This window comes from Parasteatoda tepidariorum, chromosome 3, assembly GCF_982258835.1.
Source record: "Parasteatoda tepidariorum strain Cologne lab strain chromosome 3, Ptep-v5.0, whole genome shotgun sequence".
Taxonomy (NCBI): domain Eukaryota; kingdom Metazoa; phylum Arthropoda; class Arachnida; order Araneae; family Theridiidae; genus Parasteatoda; species Parasteatoda tepidariorum.
In genome coordinates this window covers 68,891,874-68,917,623 of record NC_141757.1, presented here as the reverse complement: position 1 = coordinate 68,917,623, position 25,750 = coordinate 68,891,874, and the positions used below count along the sequence as shown (strand labels likewise).

At 27.9% G+C, this 25,750-nt stretch overlaps 2 protein-coding genes across 3 annotated transcripts in view; one reads left to right on the top strand and one right to left on the bottom strand.

The window, feature by feature from the left end:
- Window positions 1-1,571: 1,571 nt before the first annotated feature.
- Window positions 1,572-6,011, bottom strand: Srp9 (signal recognition particle 9). The gene is made up of 3 exons (XM_087159496.1): window positions 5,798-6,011; window positions 2,804-2,872; window positions 1,572-1,740 (listed from the first exon to the last, which is right to left on the bottom strand). Exons 1-3 carry the CDS (start codon window positions 5,867-5,869, stop codon window positions 1,645-1,647), a joined length of 237 nt encoding a protein of 78 aa, XP_087015622.1. The 5' UTR covers window positions 5,870-6,011; the 3' UTR covers window positions 1,572-1,644.
- A 7-nt stretch (window positions 6,012-6,018) lies between these two features.
- Window positions 6,019-25,750, top strand: part of ena (ENAH actin regulator enabled) — a 41,102-nt gene continuing 21,370 nt past the window's right edge. Inside the window, exon 1 of one of the 2 annotated variants that reach the window (XM_016071268.4) lies at window positions 6,019-6,210. In XM_016071268.4, the coding sequence (XP_015926754.1) occupies window positions 6,206-6,210 (5 nt within the window). In that variant the 5' untranslated portion in view covers window positions 6,019-6,205. Of the gene's footprint in view, window positions 6,211-21,819; window positions 22,172-25,750 lie in introns of those variants that run through there. The other variant, XM_016071266.5, reaches the window with a different exon arrangement.

Below are 25,750 nucleotides of genomic sequence, written 5' to 3'. Positions count from 1 at the left end.
CTAAAAATAAATTATCTAGTATACTGAATAAATCATAACTAATAATTTATTTCTCCGACTTAAAAAATAAATTTAAAGAAATGTAAATCTCTTACTATTTTCTAATTGAGAATGTTTAAATATTTACTAGTGTTTTAATGTCACTTTACTATTAATTTTAAAATAACACCTATAATTTTAATAATGCATTATTAATGTTATTTCTAAAAAACATTTTTAAAAAATTGCAGAATTTAAATAAATCAAGAGATATTGTGTATATTCAAACCACATATACATATAGAATGGGTAATCACAAACTTAATATTTTTTGAAACCAAAATTTAGAATTGCTCTAGTAAGCCATTATAAATTGTACCACTCAATTTATAAATTTTTTTCATTAAAAATACCCTTTTATTCAGCATAAAAATAGCTTTTTTTTCCAGATTTTTTTCTCTTTATTTGTATTTTTCATTGCCATTTGTGAACTACCCAAAATACTTGAAATTTTCCAAACAGAACAAGAAATTTTTAAAAAAATTTCCACAATCATCTAAAGAATACTTGATACTCAGTCAAACCCCGCTATAGTGAACTTTCGGATTTAGTGAACAAAATGTTTGGTCCCGTGGCTTGCTATACATGTATAATGTTATTTTTTGTGGATATAGTGAATTAAAAAAGTGAGGAAGTTGGATATTATAAACTTTTTTCTGTCTTCAACTGATTTTTTTTAAAAATAATTTTGAAATGCGTACTTCAAAATAAATACTTATACTGATTTTTAAAACCATCTATTGGGTGGAATATAGCGATAAGCATTTTTTCTTGTTTGCTTCTTTTATCTTACTTTTCCATCCCTAAACAAAGGCCAACCCAGGCAGATGTATGGACAAATTTTTCTCTGCACCAGGTGAAGATTACTAATTTTTTTTGTACACAAGACGAAGAGTAATAAAAAATAAAAGCAAGTTAACACATTTTTTGTTACTGAGTATTATTTTTCAGACATTTTTGTATTTCATTTTAATGGTCATTTATTTAAATAATGTATAATAAAAAGGAGATCGGAACCATTAGTTAAAATTGTTTGGGGAACGGATATAGTAAACCGAAATTTCGGTCCCTTGAAGGTTCACTATACTGTTTGACTGCATTTCTTTTTTATTCAACTTAAAATACCAGCATTCTCCTTAGCCAACAAAAATTTACAGTACTGCCAATTTGAAAAATTTATGTACAATGTATCATACATGGATAAGTGTACCACTTTAGACTAAATAAAAAAAATATAAGTTTTTCTCTTGCAATTAACTGTTATAGTCAGAAGCTTTCCCATTTTCAACATAACATATAATTAACTAATTCCAGTAACGTGGCTTAGATTATTGTTTTATCTATTTTATGCAGTACTGTGACAGTGGTGAATTTTAAAAAGGAAGTTTCTACATTAATCTGCCAAACTACTACAAATCAGTACAAAATTTTCCTTCCAAGAATAACTTCTACATTGATTAGCAAAGTAAAGGGGAACTTTGTTTGGAAAGTTAGGGTTACACATTGATTTTTAAGAATAACAAAATGCCCAATGGAAACATTACAAAATTTAATTGCTTATGAGCTATGTACAAATTTGAATTTAATACAATTTATGACAACACATTATTTTTCCTTTGATGCCATATGCCTCATTAGTTGACTTGTGAGCTTCTCAATTTTCTTTACATCTTGAGTATGTTCTGTCATGTACATAAAACACTAGAAAAAGAAGAAAAAAAAATCTTAATTTTTGCAAATAAACCACTAACAATGATAAAGTCAAGACACAAGACTCAATAATTACATCTACAACTCATCTTAAATAATAATGATTTAAATGAGGCATGTCCGAAAAGTTAAGTACCGATTTGAGAGACTGACAGAAAAAAAAGTTTTTCAAGAACAACATTTATTTTCATAAGAAAGAGCATTTTGGATACTATTTTTGTACATAAATGGTTAATAATTTGTTGCAGACAATGGTGCACGTAACAAACTTGTATATAACCTTGTTATGAAAAAAAAAAATTAACAAGAGAATAAATAAAGAGATGCCGCAATCGGAAACAGTCATTTCCAAAAACCATTTTTGTCATTGATTCCTGACAATCTTGTATTGAAATTTATAAAAACACATCACAAAGCATTCTCACTGCGTACAGTCTGTTTTCAAGAACTTTTTCTTATTCACTTTTGCAACCAAACCCATGGATTGTCAAATCCACTTTCATAAACCCACATCACCATAAATATCTACTACAAGTTGACAATAAACATTAGGTGGCTTAAAATTCATCAAGTCCAGTAACTTTAAAATAGTAAATATTTCTGAGGGCAAAGGTATTTAAATTTGTTTCAAAAATTCTCAAGATATGACGAAATTATTAACAGTAAGGAGTTCAAACTTTGAAACTTAGAATTTTATTTCAACAGATTTAGATAGTGATACATTATTTACATTGTTTTTAGTTCTAAATGTATAAGTTAAAAGTCTTTGGATGAAAACAAATAAAACACAACATAAATAAATTATATCTTGTTTAATTGCCAGATCTTTATTGGATTTATGAAAAATAAATGCCATGGCAAATAATATTTAGCAAAATAAGTGTAAAAAAATAAGAAAATTGTGGGCATTTTTAAAAATTAATATTAATTATTAGCAAACTGAAGGAATTTCAGTAAGAAGGAAAATAAATAAAAAATATAAAAACACTAATCTATAAAATGATAATCTACAAAGCAATTTATAAAGATAATAAACATCTGATCAAAAACTTACAGCAACATTATCTGTAATTTTAATGACCAATTTCCCATCACAATGGCGATACTTCATACTAAACCTTACCTACAAAAAAAGTGATAACACTTATTTAACAGTAAAAATATTTAATAAAAAAAAACAATAAAATATAATATTATAAATTCAAATAAATCCAGTGGTTAGAAATTGTTTTTTTTTTTTTTTTGTAGTTTATGAGCCAAAACGGTTCAGATAATTATAATTATGCTAATCTAAACCATTTTTTTCAAATTTTTTCTTTTACCCTTTAACTTTTCATGCCTACCTTCACAGTGAATAGTTTCGATTTCATCAAGTGTTTTAATTCCCGCTTAGAAATAAAGTACATAAAAAATTAGAGAAAATATGTTCCATTCCATTGAAATAACATTAATGTTTTATGAGTGTACATTTTAGCATGTGAAGATGTTGTCATATTGATAACATTAACTATTATTTATAATGGTTAGTTCAAATAATAGTGATACATAATTCTCTTTAATGCTCAGCCACAGGGGCATTCTCACTATGGTTTAAGTTTTAAGGAACTTAAATATATTTTTATTTGATTTTTTATGTCTCTCCATCCCCCCAAAAAATAAAGCCCATTTTCGCAATCATAAAAGTCTAAATTTATATTTTGACACAAAATTACTTTAAAAATTATATATTCAGATTAATATAATCATGATTTTATGTTTTAAAACTGCATAGATCTTTCATATTGCAATTTTCTCATATCCTACCTCTCACTAGATTTTTATGTTTGAAATCAGTTTTTGACTTTTATCATGACAAAAAGTTTTTTTTGACATTAAAAAGCCCATCTTCTCTTGATTCAGATTTAGCAGCTTTTTCACTTTTTAAGGAGTTTCTAGTTCATAAAATATTTCTCAATTAATTTTTTTTTTCACATCAAATTTACAATGTTTTTTTTTTTTCTTCCAGCTAGCATCTTCAATTGTACTTTATCATTACCATCAAGTATCTTATGCAGATTTCTTTAATAATGCTAGTTATGTTAATCCCTCACTTTGTCTCTACCCATTTTTCCCCTTTTCTTTTCAAACTGAAGTTTTACCAAGGACTGGCACACAAAGAGGCCATGGCCCCAGTCACCTAGTCGAAAGGAACATTAATTTATTTGATAACTAAAAACACATTTTAAATCTATTACTATTTATAAGTATGAAATTAAATTTCCTATCAATTAAATATTTAACTCAAGCAATACATTTTAGGAAGAATAAAATGCAATTTCAGACAAATTTTATAGTTAAATTTTAGATAATTCAAATAATTTTTGCATTTATGAAGAAAAAAAAATTAAAAATATTTTTTTGAAAATAAATTTACATTAGCATACATAATATTAAATAGAAATTAAAATATAGATTTAAATATTCTTTTATTTTAAATGGAATTAGCACTCTTTTCTGTAGTGAGGGGCATCTAATCGAGGAGTTGACCCCGATTATTAAAATACTTTTGCACACCACTGTTACCAAGCAGCATAATAAAAAACAATGAGCTTAAAATTTTGTACTTAACATGCAAATTTTACAAGGGTTTTTCAGAACTCAAGACAGCTTAGTTTAGAATGTGTCTGTAGATTTATATCATTAAGTATTTATCCATAAAAAAAATTCTTTTTCATAGTTAGTTATCCGGATGCACTTTAGCTTTGAACAAATTAGATATATGTCATTTTTTTAGATAAAAACACACATAATTCGGTGATTAAACTTTAATTTTTGTCTTCTTCTGGTTATCTAAAACAGTGGCCCCCAATTCCCGGAACAGTACTGACACTTAAAAAAACCTTTACATTTCTGACAACCAATCCTTGTGAAGAGAGATTTCTGAAGTGACAACAGCCAAAACAACGGAATAAGCTGGGCATCAGCAACCTACTTTAAGTGTCATTAACTCCTATTATTTAAATAAGGAACTGTCACATTGCAAAGAAACATGTTCAGGGTTCTCATTGATTTAGTATTTCGTCTTCTACACCACTACAGCCTAATGCAAGCCAAGGCTTTCTCAGTCTGCTTCTTCCAGACAGTTTAACTTGCAGCTAAATTTCTCCATCTCGAAACTTTCAGGTCCTTCTCCAGACAGTCCAACCAACTAGTTGCTGGTCTTCCTCTATTCCTTGTACCTTTAATTTTTGAAAATCAAAGTCTTTACGACAAAAAACATGTTTCAATCATCTGATACTGTATGACTTAATAGCTCTCAAAATGTCTGGTTGTCTAAATTTATTATACACTTCATGGTTATATAAATTTCTCTATGTATTATTTTCTTTCACTGCTCCAAAAATTGATCAATGGATTTTTCTCAAAAGCGAGTAATCTATTTTTTGCTGCTTTATTAAGCTCCCAAGTCTCACTGTCATACAAAATAATTGATCTAATAAATGTTTTATAAAATGCTTTAATACTCATGGAGATGAATTTAGATTTTAATTGGTTTTTCAGTTCAATGTATCATCTATTACCCATCAAAATTCAGATATAGATTTCATAATCATTAAATTAGAAAAGTTATTTTTTTATGTATATAAATAAAAAAAACTTATATTTTAAAATAGGAATTGAGTTCCAATTAGGAAATAAAAACTGTCAAAATTAGGGATACCTATACTTTAAGGCTTTTACTGTAAATAAAATATTCCACTGTTTCTTATTATCAGGAAAGCTCACTGTTAAAGTCATTTTACCTTTTTTCTGTAAGAACATAAATTGCCAAAATAACCGGGCAACTTTCAGAAAAAATTTTACACTAATGAAATAATGCTAACTATTTTTTGATATTTTAGAGTTTCAGAATTAATTACTTTTAATTTATCGAGAAAATATATTTTATAATGAAGACCCATGTTTCAGATCGTATATCGTCGTCATCATTACAATTTTATTTGATATGATAATTAAATTTTATTTAATGACACGATTATGGAAATAGAATTTCACAATGCATTCATACTTTCATTGGATCTTGGATATAAAGTCTTTCAGCAGATTTAGCAAACTCCTCCCATGTGGAACAATAAGGCATGCTGGTGTATTTAACTATTTTTTAATCTGTTCTATTAATAATACTATAAATAAGTAGTTATTTAGTTAAAAGATTAACTTGTGAACATACGTAAACAAATCGCAAAGCTATGAGTATTACTTCCTTTCTATGACTTCCGGTAGATCTCCACAGCGCCCTCTAGCGATCTGAAAGCGTCGGGAAGCTAAGGAAGGAGAAAAAGTCTGAAAGATGGAGCTGATATGTTCCTGAATGAAAGTGTTGGTCTTACTACCAGTAGAAATTTTGTGTAGTTAGCGTAGTTCTAGAAGCTTTTTTATTGCATGATATAAAAGGAATACTTACATACAGAACAAAATGACGTAAGTGATCAATTGCATTCCTAATTTATTGATTTGTTATCCCAAAGTCTGTGTATATGTTAGGGTTGGGTCATATTGTTGTTTTTAATTTTCATCTTCTTTGAAATGTTTACTTTCGCTTTTCATGTTTATTCTTTTACTCAATGTGAAAAAGATATGACGACTATGGTAGGTTGCGATCGATAGTTTTTACTTAAATTTTCATAAGTAATCTAGATGAGTCATAGCAGTCATTGTATTTTAACTGTTATTGGATGAGACATTTATTCATATTAAAGATGATTTGGAGAGCGATCAGATATTACCTAATTGGGCTATCTTGCTCTTCATCGTAAGCGAATAGCTTTTCCGAAATTAGAATGTGACTCAAGCTAGTGTTGTTAGTAATAAATTTTATGAAAACACGGGAAGCAGTAGCGAAAATTGCTCTTTAAACTGTTCTGTCACTCATCACGCTTTCATTAAGCATCTCATTCTAGAATAATAATTTATTTGATTAAGAGATAGTAGCGATTTAAAAGTCGATTTGTTTTATTGTTTCAACATATTATACAAAAAGGAAGTTTTTTTTCTTCATATAAGCTTTTATTGTTGACATTTACTAATTTATTTTTTCTTAGATATGCTTGCTATATAATATTTCAATAAAATATTTGCTTTGATAGTGTGTTCTTTTACTTTAGATTTGTGTTTAGAATACAGACAGTAATTTTAAAAGTGGTCCATTTTATGATTTTTTTTAGTTTCAATTGTATTTTTTATACCAAGTTCTGTGTAAAAGTATTATTATAGTTTTTTTTTTAAATAATTGCTTTCAATTAAAGAGTTTGCTTTAAAAAGGTTGCTTGACATTTTGCATTTTCCAAAACCAAGAAAGAAAAAAAGTGAGTTAAACATATAAAATAAAAGGTCTATTTTTTAGCAACTTGAATCTTTCTTAAATTCAGGCTTTGAACTTTCTTGGGTTCAATCAAAAAATGGTTTTCTAAAAACTGTGAATTATCTTTCTATTTTTTATTTTATTACAATAATTATTTTAAAACACCAAAGATATAAAGCTGAATAATATTAACTGTCTTCTCAATGAAGATAATTTATTTTCTGTTGGTCTTTAGAGAGAGTACTTCTATTATCTTCTTTTCGGTTGCCTTATTTTACTCTTTCTATAAAGAAAGAAAGAAATTAATATTTAAGGTGAAAAAGGAAAATGGATATTTTTATTTTATTATAAGTAATTTATTTAAATACTAAGGATTTTTTAATTGCTTTCTCATAATAATATAATGATTTTTTTAATGAAATATAATTCTTAGTGTCATTCAATAAAGTAAAATTTTCCTTTCTTTATTAAAATATTAAAGAATATTTTTTATTTTATGAAATATAGTACCATTCAATTCAATTAAAAGTTACCCTTATGATTATTCTGTTACAATAAGTAAAAGAATACAAAATATTTAATTCTATAATAATAATATTCTGTTACTATATTAAAAGCGTTTTTGTGATTAAAAGCATTGGGACCACTCCAAAGCTTTCCAGTTTAATCAATTATATTGAGTTGTTAGATTATATGAATGTGTTACTGATTAGCATACTTAAATCATTGTATGCAGCCCCCAAAGTATACAAAAGTAAGAGAGACACACCTAAATAATATAATTTATTTACTATTGTCTCTTTTTTTAAATTAAACATAGATAATTCTAAGTATTGAATCTTCCAAATTGATATAAATCTCCCCTAATTTCCTACTTACTTTTATATTTCTAATATTTTTTGGTAATTGAATACACATTTGAAGCTGAAGAAATAAAGACTTATCTAGATTTCTAATTCTGGAATGGCTTCTGAATCAATTTTTTCAGGAGGAGGTTGAAGCATCTACTTTTACCTCCAAAATAAAAAAAGTTCCAAAGCAAGGAAGCTAAAATTTATGGAAGCTCTGATTTCAAATTTATCAACCTATTCCAAAATGAAACGAAACCCATTCTGCTTTTCAGATTTATAGAGAATATTTTTTTTACGAGGTATTCATACAAATATTTCATAGAATCTGAAGATAAAAAATAAAATTAGGAATAATTGTTTCACACTCAATAACTTTGGATATGAAATTCAATTCTTTATTTATTGAATCAGGTTCAATCCAATTATTTTCTTAATCTTCTCATTTGAGTCATCAAGGAAATTGTGTTTCTTGTGTTTACAAAAAGATTTCAAAGGGTCAGTGAATGAAATGAAACAAAAAAAAATGCTAAAGCAAGGAAAAACTAAAATTCCTGGAAGCTCTAATTTCAAATAGATCAGCCTATTCCTAAATAAAACAAAACTCGTTTCTACCCATTTGTTCTAATGTTTTTAAAAGGTATTCATGCAGAGATTTCATGGAATCTGAAGATAAAAACGAAATTTGTTATCCTAACTCATTACGGTCTAATAGATTTTAAACTTTTAATAAGCTTATAAACATCCAATTTCTATTAATTTGAAAATTCAGAAAATGTTAGATGTGGGTGGGCACAGCCTTTAAATATTAGTAAAATTGCTTTTTTTATAAAAAAAATTAGTAAAACGTAACGTAATATTATTTCAAGAAGAAAGCCCTTACAATTCACATTATTTTTTGTTCATTATTTTTTTATTACTGTACCTATAATAATAATAAGTTGTATACCTATAATACTTATAAGTATACAATATGTTACTATAATAATAAATAATTTTAATCCCTTTTTTTCTAAAAAGATTCATACAGTGCAGGTTTATGTCTTCAAATTTCAATAAATTAAAATTTTCAATTCATACTGTAACATTAAAGCTTTACTAATACCGATTCTCAACTATGCTTTGTTTTAAATTTTAATTGATATATTTTCTTTTAAATGATTGAAACATGCATTGTTTCTTATTTTTACACACAAGTTTAATAAGAGAATAGCTTTACTTATAACCTGAATACATATAAGTATTGGAGGCATAAGATTACTTTTTAATCTTTGATAATAAATGATACAGTTTATGGAATTGTGCTAAAAAGTCGTGGGTGTCATTTTTTAATATTGTAATGATCAACCACCTTATTCAAATTATGCAGGAAAATATTTTTCAAGAAAAACATTGCAATTTCCTTGTTGAAAATAAATTTGTTCTGTATATTGTGCAGTTTTTTAATGGGAGCCACTGAAGCTTGTAAAGTAATAAACAATACTGTGCAGTTCAATGTAAAAATTACACCTTTGGAAAAAAAGCACGATTTGTTGCTGTTAAAAGCCCTACATAGTGGTCCAGTGTTACATAATTGCTGCTCTTAATTTCTTAATATATATTTTTAAGGTCTTCGTAAAAATGAGACTATATATTTACATTAATTAAGGTTCCCAGATATTAAGGTAAAATATTTACTCAGGTAGATCAAAATCAATCATGACGAAGGAAAGTTTAAACTTATCAAAATCTGTTTATTTTAGGATGAAACTAAAAAGTGGTACTATATGCATTTCAGTCTTACAATAAAATGGACCAGTGTTTGATAATTTTTATTCCTCAGTTTCATTTATATTGATTTAACTTCTGACTGATTTGATTTAAATTATTAATGTGACAAATTTTTTTTCTCAAACAGATTCCATAAATATGTATGTATATTTAGGTCAGTTGTGAGGGAACACCTTACATATATTTGTAAGACGTTAAAATTATCAAAATTAATCAAAATTATTTGATTAAGAAATAATTCTCTGCAGCCCTCAAATGTGTAAAATGTTTATTCCATTGATCATCTCCTCATTAAGGTTGTGACTCATCTTTATTAGGTTATGTTTGTGTAAATAATAAGACAGAGACAACTTGACATAGAAAAAATACATGTTATAATTTAATATTAATGCTTTACTGACCGACTAAATATAAAATTTACTCCACTGTATTCATTAAATTGTCGTCTTTAAATTATAAGAATTTGAACCTAATAGCTGGAACCATATAGTATGGATTTAGATTTGAAATAATTTGTAGTAAGTAACACATCTTGAGAGTCAACAAATGTGAATCCACCTTGTTGAACGTAAGGAAATACATTTTTTCAGTGGTATTCATTACACTGCTGTGCAAATGAAATAAATAATGTAAATGCTTCACGATTGATTCTGAGAAAAGTGGTGTGACAAATATTTTCCTTCTATTGCTAATGCTATGAACGCTAAAATAGAATGTCAAAAAACTGATAAAACAAAATTTATTTTTTTGAAAAAGTATTTCTTGCATTATGTCGTTTAGGATATTCCCTTGAGATTTGAGAAAGTTAAAATGCTTTTACAGTAAAACGAATACTGCTCGAAAAAATATTTTTGTGAACATTCGATTTCTATTAATCTCAAGTCATATTCAATTATTTGCCATTCCATCTTTAGCTCTTCTTATGTTTTTCCCTGCTTGAAGCATAAGAAATTAGTTTTAAAAATCAAGCTACACTCTTTTTTCTTAGGCGGATCATGACATCCTTGAGCATAATTTAAAAATTAATGTTTTTTTTTTAAGCAGAAAATTAAAAGTTTTAAATTAGACTACTTTGTTTTCTTAAGCGCATTTTAGACTTCCTTGAATGTGAATCAAAGGGAGAGAAATTAAGTAATCATATTGACGAAGTCAGGAATTTCCTTTGCGTAGCGTAGCGTCTTCCCTTCTTAAGTTCTTTCTTATTTTATTATTATTTTTTTATTGATTCAATAGCTAAGAGGAAGTAGATAAAGTTACATTTTTTAAGAGAAGTCTGGGGTAATCTCGCTTTGACTTGCAACGAACTTCGTTATCGACTTAAATGATAAAGATTTTGTTGCCTCATAAAGTTTTTTTTTTCTCCTCCCTTTTTTCAATAGATTTTTATTGTGGAATGTTAGCCGAAATTTATTGTACAGTGATGTTCTCAGTTCCTTCTATTAAAATTATGTTTTTTTTTTTACAAAAAAGAATTTAATATATAAATTAAAAATATATCAGTGACGTGAAATTCATCTTAAGGGAATAAAAGCCATCACGGCTCTCCCTCACTACATTGTTAATAATCATATAAATTAAATTTATCATTCTAATTAGAACTATTCCTGTAGTTATATTACACCACGTCAAAAATGCGCACGAAAAAAAGTTATCCTGAATAATTTTTGATCTAATGATCAGATTTTCACATACTAATGCTCAATCTTAATGGTTCCAGAGGGTAACCTCAAAAGTGCTGAATAGTGCAGACGATATTTTAAGTTACAAAATCAAGCACCAAAATATACCTTTCTTTTGACGGATTATGATTTCTGGCTCCCCGAAATAAAAAGGTAACCGCAACCTGGGAGTAAGGGTCCCAATAGTTTGGACAGGAGAGTGGTCGAAAGTTTGGCCCCTTTAACGCTAACTATCTTTTTGCGTATTTCGCCAAATAGTAATTATTTTATTTTGTAATAGTCGAAAAAATTTTAATGTGTAAGTTATATTAATTTTTGCATCAGTTTTTTTTAAAAAAAAATGTAATTTTGAGTGGTAAAAAGCAGAATTTGAATTAAATCGGACGAATAGTTCCTTAGAAATCGAATTTTTATAAAAGTTGGATATTTAAAAATCCATCAAATTTCATAAATGCAGTATTTTTGCTAAGGTGAATTCCTCTCAATTGCATTTTAAATCTCGGGAAAAAGAATATTTTATCCAATATAAAATATACTCGGAATATTTACGTCATGTTACTGTACCCATCGTATACAGCTAATTTTGTCTCAAAAGCCATTAAAGCATGATTTGGAAATTTTTTGATAAAATTTTCCAACTTATTTTTTAGAAAACGAAGAAAAAAGTTTGAATACTGAAAGCTACCTATTTATTGTGAAAGTTACTGAATGCTTATAGTTGTCGCTTACCGGATCGTTAAAAGCGAAATGTAGAGCTCGCTTCCGCTGTGACGGGATGTCGATTCTCTATACCAGAAATAGAGTTCTTTTTCTTATCGCTACACAAATTTACTTTTAAAATGCATATCACGCTTTCTCTAATCAATTATTTATTATAATTCAAAAGATGGCGACACTTTTTTTTCTTCTTTCTTCTCAGGTATTTAATAACAAACCAAACTTGTTTCTTTATCCTTTTCTTCCTTCATCTTTCCGAACAAGTTACATAGCTGCCAAAAATAATACGTTTTTCCTAGTAGTTGTGAAATAACAAATTAATGACTGTAAGCAGAAATTTATTTAAATAATTTATTGAATTCTCATCATATAATTGTCAGATCTTTTGTGTATGAGTTAAAATTTATTGACGACTATCATTTTAAATCAAATTTATTGAAATAAGATTAAAAACATGAAATGTCTTTAAATGTAAAAATAATTTTTCTTGTAAAGCTGAAGTTTTTTATTTTTATTTTACTATTTCATATTTTTCTTCTCAAAAATATACAAGGTTCAGCTATTTATTTGCTGGATTGATGTAATAAGTCCTGAAAATATTATGTGAATTACATATCCATTTGTTACGTTTCGATATTTTACAATTGTATGAAAATGTTTCAGAAACCACTTTTGGTGCCTTCTATTAGAATGAATGATCTCTAACACAAGGGCGGTGGGATGAAAACTTTTCACTTATTTTCGACACTAATGCAAACCACGAAAATTGTATTTATCTGATAGATTACACCACATTTTATCAGCTTCTTTAAATTTTGGAACATATTAAGATAAAACGCTGGCTCTTTTTTGCTGAACGTCCAGACGATGACCACAATTTCTTATGGTTCTTGATTAAAATTTATTTGCTACTCAAAAGGTCAATTCTGACGCTGTGGTGACATCCTTAAAGCTTGTTCTTTTTTCTCCAAATTTTTTGGTTTTAGATGTTATGTGGATGAATCATTCACCATAATCTTCGAACTAATTCCTTGCAGACTTGTGTTGAAAACGAATTCCAGCTTGATGTGGTTTGCCCCGATATTTCGAAAGCTTTTGCCATTATTGCTTCCGATAAATTCTTAACTATATTGATTAATATAGGTTCTCAATTAAATCTCGTTGAATGGTTCTTCTTATTATAATTGATCATTGTAGTGTAATTGATCATTTTAGAAATGCTTCTCTCAGAAGTGTAGGGGAGAATGGGGTCAATTGTAACAGGGTACGATTGTAACAGAGCAAAAATTTCGAGTTTCGGGTTCTAGATTTGGTTCCTAGGTGGCGCACAAGGTGTATTTAATAAATCTACATGTACACCCCTGATGGCAACCATTTTTATGTATTTTTGAAAGAGTTACATCACAAAAGATATTTTCACGCCACTCAAGTACTTTTTTTGGTATTAGAATATTATATTGTAGCAAAGTAATTTTGTTTAAACAAAAAAAAATAGTAACCGAATATGTAAGTGGACACTTTAATTAACATTTCAATAAAAAAAAGATTAGTTTTGCTAATTAACTAGCATTGTTTTTAACAAATGAAGCTGAAAAGGCGTCTTGGGGACAATTGTAACAATAAGTAAAGGGACGATTGTAACAGCTGAAAATAAATAATCTTATGTTTACAAACCATTACTTAACTCTTTAAGAACCACCAATAGTTTCCTATATCATTTATATTATGTTGCATGTGCATTATTTTATTTGTCACCTTTCACAGCATAAATTAAAATTTTTAACCCCTTAAAGTTAAAAGTTTAACCCTTTAGGTTTCTGCTCATTATTATTTTTACTCCTAAAATATCACTACTATTTTGATCAATAAAAAAATATATCACAACTATGATAATATGTATAATTAACTATGTTTTAGTTGAATTTATGAACTGTTACAATTGACCCCTTAAATGGGGACAATTGTAACAACTGCACGACTGTCAAAAATTGTTAATAACTAATATAATAATATTTAAAATCAAGTATTTATTTTTTTTTCTAGTAGAGGATAGTCTACTTTACTCGTCTGTCAATTAATACTAATAATATATTGGATTTTTTGTTAGTTAAAAATAGTTAAGTAAAAAATGTTACAATTGACCCCACTCTCCCCTACTAATTGTTCTAGAGGGTGACTCAAATCCTGGACTTGAACTTTTAATTTTATTTATAAATGATCTAATGTTTTTGAAAATTCTAATATTTGTAGATTTTTGAAAACTTTGGTGCTGATTAACATAATTTCGGGAACAATTAGTTAGATAATTAAGATTGATAATTATATAATTAGAACGTATATCCAAAACGTATTATCAAAGATTTTTCAAATGAACTAACTTTCAAAAATTCTCTATTTTACTTTTGATTGTTTAGGTGTTAGTAGTAAAAAAAGTTTTATTTGTACTTATACACGTAAATTAATAATTGTTTGGATTTTATTGCATATTTTAATGTTACTTTTTAACTAATCTGGATTTTTTTTATCACTTAAATAATTTAGTTTCCAAAGCTTACCGTATTATCGGTTGTTCTAAAACATATTAGGTATTTAAAAAATAAACTATGAAGATACTTTATTTCATTTTTATTCTTTCAACAGTGGAATATTGTTGCATTTTCTGGCGTCCCAGAAACAATAAAAATTATTGTATCGAAATAGTTCAAAATAATAAATTCTCTCAAAATTTTCTATAGTGGGTCTCAACAAATGACATGAAAAATTATTCGCTTGCTGATTTTGTGAATGTAATTAAGTAAAATAAATTGTTTTTTATAGATTATAAAGAATTTAACAGATTTTCTAGCGATCTTGATATTTTCAATGCTTCTTAACGTTTTTGAAAATTTACGTGTAGATGTTTTATTGTTACAATGAACTTTCTTTTTTTTTATTGGATTTTTCTTCTGAGCGTGTCTCCTCGATAAAATCAAATAAAAAAGGAAAATTTATTTAAAGAATGACGTTTACCGATGTCGATGACACTAAGAACGTTATAATTGAAGAGCATTCGGATAGAAAACTTTAAAAGTTGTTTCTGAAATAGTTATAGCTAAGTACAGCGGTGCTTTGCATCAGGTACTCCAAAATATCATGAATGGTCAAATATAATATTAACATGAGTTATTAAAAAATTTATAAAATACGCGGTTTTGAAAAGAAAAAAAAACTGTTATAAATGCTGAAGATAGTTTTCTATAATTATTTAATTTGGTGTATTATTTCAAATTGAAAGACTTAGTAAAAATACTATTGGAATTTTTTATAAATGTATATCTTTTCCACAATTTATTCTATATATCATTATTAACAAAATATTTTTTTTTATTAAAATATTTCTTTTTTATTAGCCTTTTACTAAAATTTTATTTTAGAAATATTAAATTAGTTATAGATTAAAATGGGAAGCAAAATTTGTTTGTCTGTTGGATTTCAAATCTACAATCGGTTTCTATCACCTGGCTACAGTTTTTTTAATGATAATTTTAATCTGTTTTTTTTTTTTGTCGAAATGTATAAGTTTAAAAATGTTTTATATAAAAAAGGGGTAGTACAAATGTTGCAACAAACTTCTAGGGGAGTTATGGCACATCATCAGGATTAAAATTGCACAAAAACCTATGCCCCGAAATGTCGTGCTCCTCCTGTTGTGAACTATTTCTTAGTGTGTCTCTTAACAGGTTACAACGTAGAAGAGCTCCTAGCCGCGTACGACGACATATTGGGGTGTAAAAAAAATAGACTAAAAATGTTATTTTAAAAAAATCAGAAGCTTTAGGTGGAAAACTGATTTTAAATTTGAAACCCAGACACCCGATTTCGGCAAGCTAAAGTATTTGCATATAGGCAAAATATATTCTCCAGTCTTATTTATTGAATAATAATATAAAGATAATTTTTACTGATTAAAAAGAAGTTATAACTTTCGGAACCTCAGAAATCCTTTCACGGAACCTTAGGGTTCCGCAAAACACCTTTTTGGAACCGCTGCTCTATAGTATTGATCCGTCGCAAAATAAGTTGGGTACCATTGGTTTGCTTTTTACAAAATTAGTTAAATAAGAGTTCAATTATCGTGTTGTTATTAATGAAACATTTTGTTATTCGTCAGAGCTCATTCTAGGCAGAGTAAACAGGGAGCAGCACCCTGCTGCCCTTTTAATCCAAAATAATCCACCCTGTTGTCCCTGAAGTAAATTAGTGCCCTGGTGTAATAGACTTCATACCCCTTTTGCCCTTTCTTTCCTCAACCCTTCTTTATTTTTTTCCCCAAACTCTACAATGGATTTCTTAAACTTTTGTTATTTTTAACTCTTTTTTATTTAGTTTTTCATTGCTGTCAATACATAGATACTTGTCTTTGAAAGTTTGCAGTTACTTCCGTTATCATTATATCAAAATTATTATTAATCATTTTAATTATTAAATCATAACTACAGACACTTAAAAGCATACATTTATTATTTTATTAATTTATGCATGCATTTTAAATACATTACTAAGCTAATTAGCTCATTAGTGGTGATAAGATTATGTTATATTTAATACATTAGCTAGTGATAAGATTATATTATATTTATTTGAATTGATTAGTAAATGAGAAACACACCCTAAATTTTTAATAGATATATTTATCGTAATTTAAAGTGAAGCATTCATCTTGTATTAGATCAACCAAAAACATAATTAAAAATTTTTTTTTATTAATATTGAAATAACAAAGAATTGGTTAACACACCATAAATTAAAATCTATTGAAATAGATTTTGATTCATTTCCCTTGATGCTGAGTGTTAGGGTAGGGGGTGTTAGGGAAAGTTGAATAGTGCTATTTAACAAATAAGGTATTATAACTACCCATGTCGTCTTTTTTTATGACAAATCAATTGAATCCAAATTTAGGTCCATAGAGGTAATAGTTATGAGTGTTGTATCGGTAAGTCTAAGTTGAAATTTACAGGGTTGGCACGGTATTTACCACGTGAGGTTTGTACCGGTATTTACTATGGTTTTCACCCTCTGTAAAAAAAAATTTCCCATCTTCAGAAAAATTTCTTATTTTTTTCTGCTTTTTCTGAGCATTATTGAAATAAGAATTTTGGAAATTGTTGAAAAATTTCTTCATATTCCTAATAAAAAAATATTTTGTCCTGATTTCTCTTTTTATTTTATTCTATGTTAACTTTTTTCTGTTGTAAAACATTATCATGACTCCTATAATACTGAATATAACAAGTACGGCCTATTATGAGGTCTTGTGCAAGATGCTAACATTAAATGTACAAAAACTGTTTGTTCGTAACAAGTTAAATATTTCTACCCTTCCGCTATTGCAAAACGTTTTTTTTTTCATGGTTAAGTGAGCAATATTACTCAATAAAGAGTAAAAGAAAGGAAACTTTTAGTATCTTTATAAGTAAAAGAAACTTTAAAAAAAAAAAAAAAAATCTAGTAAGATAACAATATAAAAAAGAGAAAAATAAACATTTTGATTTGTTCGTACAATCTTAACCCAAAATGTTTATTTTGCAAAAATTGTCAGCCACCCGCTAAGTTGTCTTAATTCCTAAAAGAAAAATATCTCGGCTGTTTTTGTAAATGCTTACTTTAGAAGAATGCACCTTTACTTTTGTTGATCACAATCCATCACGCTGACTATTTTCCACCTTACAGCTAATTGAGATCAACGAAGCTTATTATAATTTGTCTAAAACAAAAGCTCCTCTAGCCATTGGTCTTTGACTATGGTAACGAGGTATAACTATAACTATTTCAAGTAGGGGTGTGGGATCACTGTTTAGGACAGGTTTTTACTCTTGTCGGCGAAAGAAAAGGAATCTTTTTCTTCAGTCTATTGTGTTAGCTCTAGAGTGAAGAGAAACTACCCTCCAGGAAGTACGCTATTCTTGTTTCCATAGCAGCAGACGGCCTCTAACTTTGTGGCAGGGGGAGTTCTTACAGTAGACAAACTATATGTTTCTGCAATTCGTTGTTAGTTGTTAACTTGTTTGAGTTTTAATGCTAGTTGAAGTGTAGTGTGTGGAAGAGAATGCAGTACTACAAAAAACAATAACATTTAGCATTAAATGTGTATAATTGCTTATACGACTTGTTTTTTTTTCTCATCATCCAATCTTGTTTTATATTTGTTACAATAAATGTAATTAATTATAAATTATGTTTACATTAAATGCGTACCCATGTTATGTTCTAAAATAATGAAAGGTTAAATGTATCTTTCTTTCTTTTTTATTTATTTATTTTTTTTTTTTGATAATATTTTTTGTAAATTTATTCTTAAATATGCAGATGTTGAAAATATATTAAGTTAAATTATTTAAAGTATTAATTCTTATTAAGTTAAATAATAAAAAATTTAAGTTTGGTGACCACAAAATAATGTGAGTTTTTTAGTACTCTAAGTGTTAAAGTATGATTGGAACTAATAAAATTTTTTATAGAATAAGATCATTCTGAAAAAGAAAAGAAAAGTTTATTAAATTTTTGGAATAAAATTTTAGTTTATCAGTTTTGATAAAGTTGAAGAAAAAAAATGTTTCCTTAAGTAGACTATAAATTATAACATTTCAGATAGGTGTTTAGTTTTTTAAATTCTATAACAATAAAGTTTTTTAAGTTTTTTAAAGTTTATCATATATTGATTTATAAATTAGCCTAACTTTTGTCCAAAACAAAACATTTGTGTATTTATATATTGTCAGTGGTCTGGTCTTCTGACTAGATAATATCATTTTTATCTTAATTTCTAATGTATACATCATTGATATTCATTTCTGTTTTTCTTCTGATTTTTGAAAACTTATTACGTGAAAAAATATTTTTACACTTTTAATTCATTTGAACAAATGATTATTTTGGACAATTTTGATCCTAAAAATATACATACAAAGTGGTGAAATAAAAAAAAATTTTGTCCCTAATTTAATTTTATAAAAATAAATGACAAAAGTTTTATGAGATAAATCCTAATTTTACCATACTCTTATCATTACTGTTATTATTTAATGTTCCAATTCTTTTGTAAAAAAATAAGATAGAAAAGAAATTTTTTTAATTAAAATATATAATAATTTTTTTAAATAAAATTCCATATTTCTGCTCATTTGAGCTTTCCGGTTATTCAGTTATTTTTTGTATATAAGTACTGCTGTAATAAAGTTATGATATACAATAATGTAATTTGTAAATATGAATTTAATTTTTAATTAAGGGTTATTAGTTCATATTGAAAATCTTATACATGTATCAACTTTCTAAGTTTTCAATATTGAGAGGGTCACCAGGTTATGAGAATATTTAGTTTTGCAATTACTATTAGAATGATATATTTTGTACAAATATGGTAAATTATTTCGTAAATAAATTTAAAAAATATTTTATATTGGTATTATCTTTTTATTACTTTTACAAAACACAAAATTTTATTAATATTTCAAAAATAAGAGTTTTCACTAAAATCTGTATTTAGGGGCTGTTTTTTGCTGAAATGTTATGTATTTAAAATAAAATTTCAGAATGTAATGCTCTGAATCAAGGAATGTTTTAAATGCTAGGTTGAATTTTAAACACGTAGTTAGTTGCCAAGAATCATATTTCATTTTTACATTCATTTCGCAACCCAAATTTCAGCTGGCAAAGGCTTAAGTAGAACATTAAGTTTCTACTGAAAATAACTCTGTGAAAAGATCTCTTTGAGTATTATCAAATCTAAACAAAGTTGAAATTTAACGTTTTTGTTTAAAGTAAAATATTAACTGCTCTTATATACCTTGAGAATATAAGGTTATTTTTAGTTTCTTTAATTTTAAAATATTTAAAAATATTATCAAATTGTACATTTCATATCACTTTGTAATTATAATTATTTTATGTATGGGGCATATTTCTTAAAGTGTTAATTTTTTAATGTTTCATAAAATAACTAATAAATTTCATTAATGAAGGACATCAATGTTGAGCCTCATTATTGGTAGTGTTTTTTTTTTTAGTTACATGAAAAATTCACGGAAAATTCTAAATAATGATTAAGATACTGTATCTTCTTATGCTTAAATCGAAGCCAAATTAAACTTTACAAGAAATATTTTGAAAAAGTTTACTTTTTATTTTTAATAACTAATTTATTCAATTAACATTGTTATCGATAATTTTATTTTAGATGTTTTACGTTATTCGGAATTATATGTTAAGCGTTTAATCTAATGTATTGAAAGTCACAGACATTTTCCTTGCAACTATTTAGTCTTTGTTCTAAGTAACTAAACAAAAATGATATTTAGCTTTCATTTGTAAAAAAATAATTATAAAAAAGAAAAAGATTATCGAGTTTTAATAGTGTATTATAATACTTGTATATAGTTGTGGAAACATCCGCAACGTTGATCAGGGGTCTGTCTGACATTTTGAGAAAGTTCCTGTTTTTGTAAAATTGTGAAAAAATTACTCTCGTAATTTGTGAATATAAAATAAACGTTAAGTCACATTCTTTCAACCAGGGTCCTGCTTTTATGAATTTGTGCAAATAAGGTCCGGTTATTACAAAAAACTTTTTCAAGGAGTTTTTAAATTGTAAATAGATACAAGATTGCTCAGCACTGTAATATTATAATAATAAAAAATTAAATTTTCAAAAATAAACAGCAATTGCTGCTTCTAAATTAGAGATGCAACGTACAAATATTTGGTATTTAGCCTATACTGCTGAATGCAGAATATTAATTTCGGAAGAATAATGGAAGAAGCGTCTGCCGAAGACAAAACTTAATTTGTTTACATCCATATTTCTTGTTTTCCCTCCTGGGAAGGGTTTATTCGATTAACAAAATAATAATGAAGATAAACAAATTTGTGAAGGGTCCGATTCGAAGAAAAATAATTTTGTGAAGGGTCCGTTTTTAAGTTAAAATATTTTGTGAAGGGTCCGTTAACGGACCCAAATTTCTTCTAAACAGACCCCTGTTGATACAAAACTTTTATCTTGAGAACCTAACCTAGTAGTCGGTCAACTAAGTAACGCACATCCAACGTGATGAATAAATTAAAAAGTATCATCTAAGACAGTTATAAAAGTAACGTAAAATGAAATAAAGCTGTAGATGAAGTAATTAGAATTTGCTTTTTTTTCTAAGCTGTATATATTTTATAAAAATTCTATATAATGTTAAAGTCACTGCTTGAGTTGAGACCAAAGTTGACTTTGCTAAAAACATTTTCAATGAGTTTACTTTTTGGTGTGAAAAACAAATATATTTGCTTCGCTTCATCAATAATTTTATTTCATAAGTTTAATCGGATTATGTGTTATTCTCTTAATCGAATGTTCTGAAAATCGCCTGTAATTCGACATTTTCCTTGTAACAATTAAATCTGCTTTCCAATTGAATAAAATAAAAGCAATTTTAATTTTCGTTTGTGAATAAAAAGATTATCTTAGTGTTAATAATGTATCATATAATATGGTAGTAGAAACATCCGATACGTTGATACAAAAGTTTCTCTAGAGAACTGGTCAACAAAGTAGCACACATCCGACGTGATGAATAAAAAAAAAGTATCTACTAAGCCCGTAATAAAGGTAATGTAAAATGAAATAAAGCTGTAAATCTGTCGACTAGCGATTGTTTCGATTCGCAAACTTGAGCAATTGCCAGTAAGCGAAACTCCATTTTCAACGCTCCACTGCACTGAACTGAACACACACATGCAGACTTTAAAAAACAAAAGCAGACGAGGGCGACGCCCCCTCTATCTTGCATTACTATCCCTCTCAACTCCATCCATTCATTTTAATCTGTGCCCCTACATTGAAAAATGCCCGACTCCCAAGTTCTTGCGCAGCTTCTCACGTTTGACCACCCTGCCCCAGTTCTAAGCGATTCTGCCAACTTTCTCCGGACGTAGCTTTCCCTGCTGGAATGTAAGTGTGGCAGAGAAAACAGTTTTACGATGTTTTGCTGCGTTTCGGTCCTGACAGGATCTTGCGTTCCAGGCAATAATGGGCGGACAAGGTGAGTTGTGTTGTTTGTTTTTGCATGCGTAATTCTCGTTTGCGACAGTGTTTTCTTTTGCCGGCGTTTTAAAATCGCTTTGAATGTTGTTTGAGCCCGCTTTCCAATGAGATAAGCCTATGATATCAATTCAAGGTTTTCTATTTCAGTGGTGCATAAAATTAGAACTTTGGTTTATTTTTCAACCCTTTAAATTTTATGTACTTTCGAAATCCATTTGTTTTCATGCGAAACCGATTTATTTTTATTGAGGTCGAACTATCGTCTGCTAGACTGATAATTTTTTTTATTACCATTTTTATAGTTTGTAATTCGATGTAACGCAGGTTGCCTTTTACGAAAATAAATAAAATGTGAAAATAATTTCCATATTTATCATTGTATTTCTATGCGTTATCTTTTATCTAGCGCCAGGCGATATTGAATTTATATGCCTCAATGTATCGTGGAAAGTTGTTTTTCTTAGTTTTAAAATTTATTTATTTTATATTTTGCATAAAGTTTTAAGGAAAATAAATTTTTTACAATTAAATTTTACTTTATTTCCCAATTACAACCAAGATCCGAATCGTGATTCTTATTAATTCCCAGTCTAGATATACAATATTTACAATATTTCGAGAACAGGACTCTAGAAATAAAATAAGTAAATTACTTGTTAACCAGAAAATCTTTATTTATAAGCGATGGATTTATTAACCTAATAGCAGATTTCTTTTAGCTTCATTTTTTTTCTCTTCGATTTTCAGTGCAACAATTGGATTACTTTCGCTCTTTAACAAACTTTGCTTTAAATGTTGTTCCACTAGTTTAAATAATAGGATTGTAACATTTTTTCATTTATTCCTTTTTTTAAAAAATTAAACCAATCTCGTTATTTTCTTAGCTTGGTACTTTTTTTTCTTTCTCATTTTTTAACCATTTATTTGAAATGTTTCATGTTGTTAGTCTGTTACTTTTAGAAATATTACCGTTGTTTTTTTTACAAAGAAAAAATAATATTTAATGTTTGTTATAACCTTTACTAAATTGCGCTAAAAATTCTGTTACCCTGTTAATTACACTGGGAAACATTTTTTTTTTCTGTTGCATGGTATTTTTTTAACGGATCTTGTATATTTTCACATCCTTGATTTCAAATCTCCAACTCTTTTCTTTTTTTTAATGACATTTTTTGTCAATATGTGAACGGTTTAAAACTAAATTTCAGGGAGTTTCATATATGTTATGACAAACTTCTAAAGAATGGAGGCACATCATCGGGATTAACACATACCCGAAAATGTCATACGATGCTAGTGGCGCTTTCCCTAGTATAAATTGTTTTTTTGGTTTGCTTGTGAACAGATCATAAAAGAGAAGGCCCCCTAGCCAATTTCGACGAAATTTTCGGGCCAGGGCTGCTATACAGTTTTAATACTGATAACTTGCCCTAACTCCTCTTGAAATTTGTCACAACATTTGCGCAACCCCCTATTGCATATAACGTTTTTAAATTTTTAACTTTCGGAGCAAAACAAATCTTACATTTGAAATTCCCACACCCAAATTTGGCAAGATCAGGTATTTATATAAATACAGCAAAAAATTTGTTCCCCATCGTTATTCATTAGAAATTTTTTAAACTAAAAATTTTAAATATGAAGCCATGTATACCATTTAAATTTTGACAAATAGTTCTTGTAGTCACATTATATTGTTTAATGTAGGTTAAAGTGGTATTAACAATCATTTGTGTTTCCATCATTGTGTTGCTCAAATTTGAACATTGTTGCGAGAAGTCTCTGAAAACATACTTTTACTGCATTTGACCCATATCCGTTCAAGGATACATCGTAATTTCAAGATTAATCTTCATTGTTTTGTCAATCGGTTAAATATGTGATGAAAAAAATGGACCATTTCTAATTCTACGCGTAATGTTTAGAACTGTGAATCAAAGTATATGTTGATATTTATTAGTTTTATCTGGCTTGTAATGAAATGTCTTTTTTTTCTGGGTGGGGAAACAAATTTTTATACATCAAAGATTCAGAGTTGGTCAGTTTGCTTTGTTATACATTCTATTATATTTTCCTCGTTTTGTCGAAGCAACAATTTGCATTTGTGTTTTATCTAAATATAAAAAAAATTACGGTTGCAACTAGTTTTTGTTCAAGTTCGCATTTCTTGGTGAGAAAGCTTCTACATTCAGACTGCGCAATTTAATCATAATCGAGGCCTGTATATTATTTCGATTGATCGCACAGTTGTAAAATTGGGTAATTGTGGATTGCAATCATAGCATGGAAATGCGATTCGTTAATCACCTCAATATTAAATTTGAAATGACGTCAAAAAGGGATCCCTTCATTCTCATCACGATTTCTCAGGAGTCTCAGAGAGACAGTTATAACCATTTTTCACTTAAATTTGTTTTTCCCGCTCTCATTTTCGAGAATTACTTAATTTATAACACCATTCCGTTGTCTTTCCTTTGAAACGAAATCTCGTTTGAATTTGGCATATCCTTGGTAATAAAATGGTATACATATTTTGACCACCATAAGAAGCATAACACTGTTTAATTTCAAAAATTTTGCGTATAAATAACATAATTTTGCTGTATAATGCCGAGCCGATCAAAGCGGAAAACGCTGCCGCTGCAAAGCAGTACGCACCTACATATCAATAAAATGCATTGCAATTTATTTATATTTAACTAAAAATTTCGAAATCCCTGCAGTTTAGGCATTAAATCATTTAGTTTAGGCATCATTAAATCATTTAGTTTAGGCATCAGTGAAATCGCTGTTGGAATAGTGTTTAACTATAAATTAGACAATCGATTCTCGTCACGATAACAATTCTAACTAATTTATTCCAACACACTATTAGCAGACTGTATAATATAATATTTATACAACAAACAATATTATAACTTTTTGAATTGCTGAAACAGCAATTTTGTATGTAATTCATTAAAAAAAAATATTCTGTTATTTTTAATAATGACTCTTTTTTTTATTTAATTTATTTTTCCCTGCGCTGTGGTTATTTACTAGTTAGAAGCAAACTATCTTTACAAATCGGATACATATTTCAAAACAGCCAGTTGCGTCCGGCAATCGATATTCGTCATATTTGATGACGTATTCATTGCATGAAAATTTCGACCCCGGGTTTTCTATTTTTTCCCCCTACTGTGATGCATCTGGGAAGTCCCTACTCGCCTATAAAAGAATAAAAATGTAGGTGGACCCCTCACCATTTCAATTTACGTATATTCCACGTGCTCCGCGATCGATTCCACACGTCTGGCCAAGGTCACTGCTCTACACGCTCTCATAGAGATAGTTGGGTGGATGTCAGAACGCATCCTCATCTATCTAAATGAGATGTTCTCTCCTGAATATGTCACCCAAGTGTCGCCAAATACATACTCATCGAGAGTGCGCAATTATGGATTGGTTACTTTAGCCATTAGAAGATATCTTAATGTGCCGTTGTTAAGCAATTAAGTGCTCTCATGTCTTGTTTAGGGAGGGGATACTTTGAAGAAGCATATCTATGCATTGACCTTTTATTTATTTATTTTTC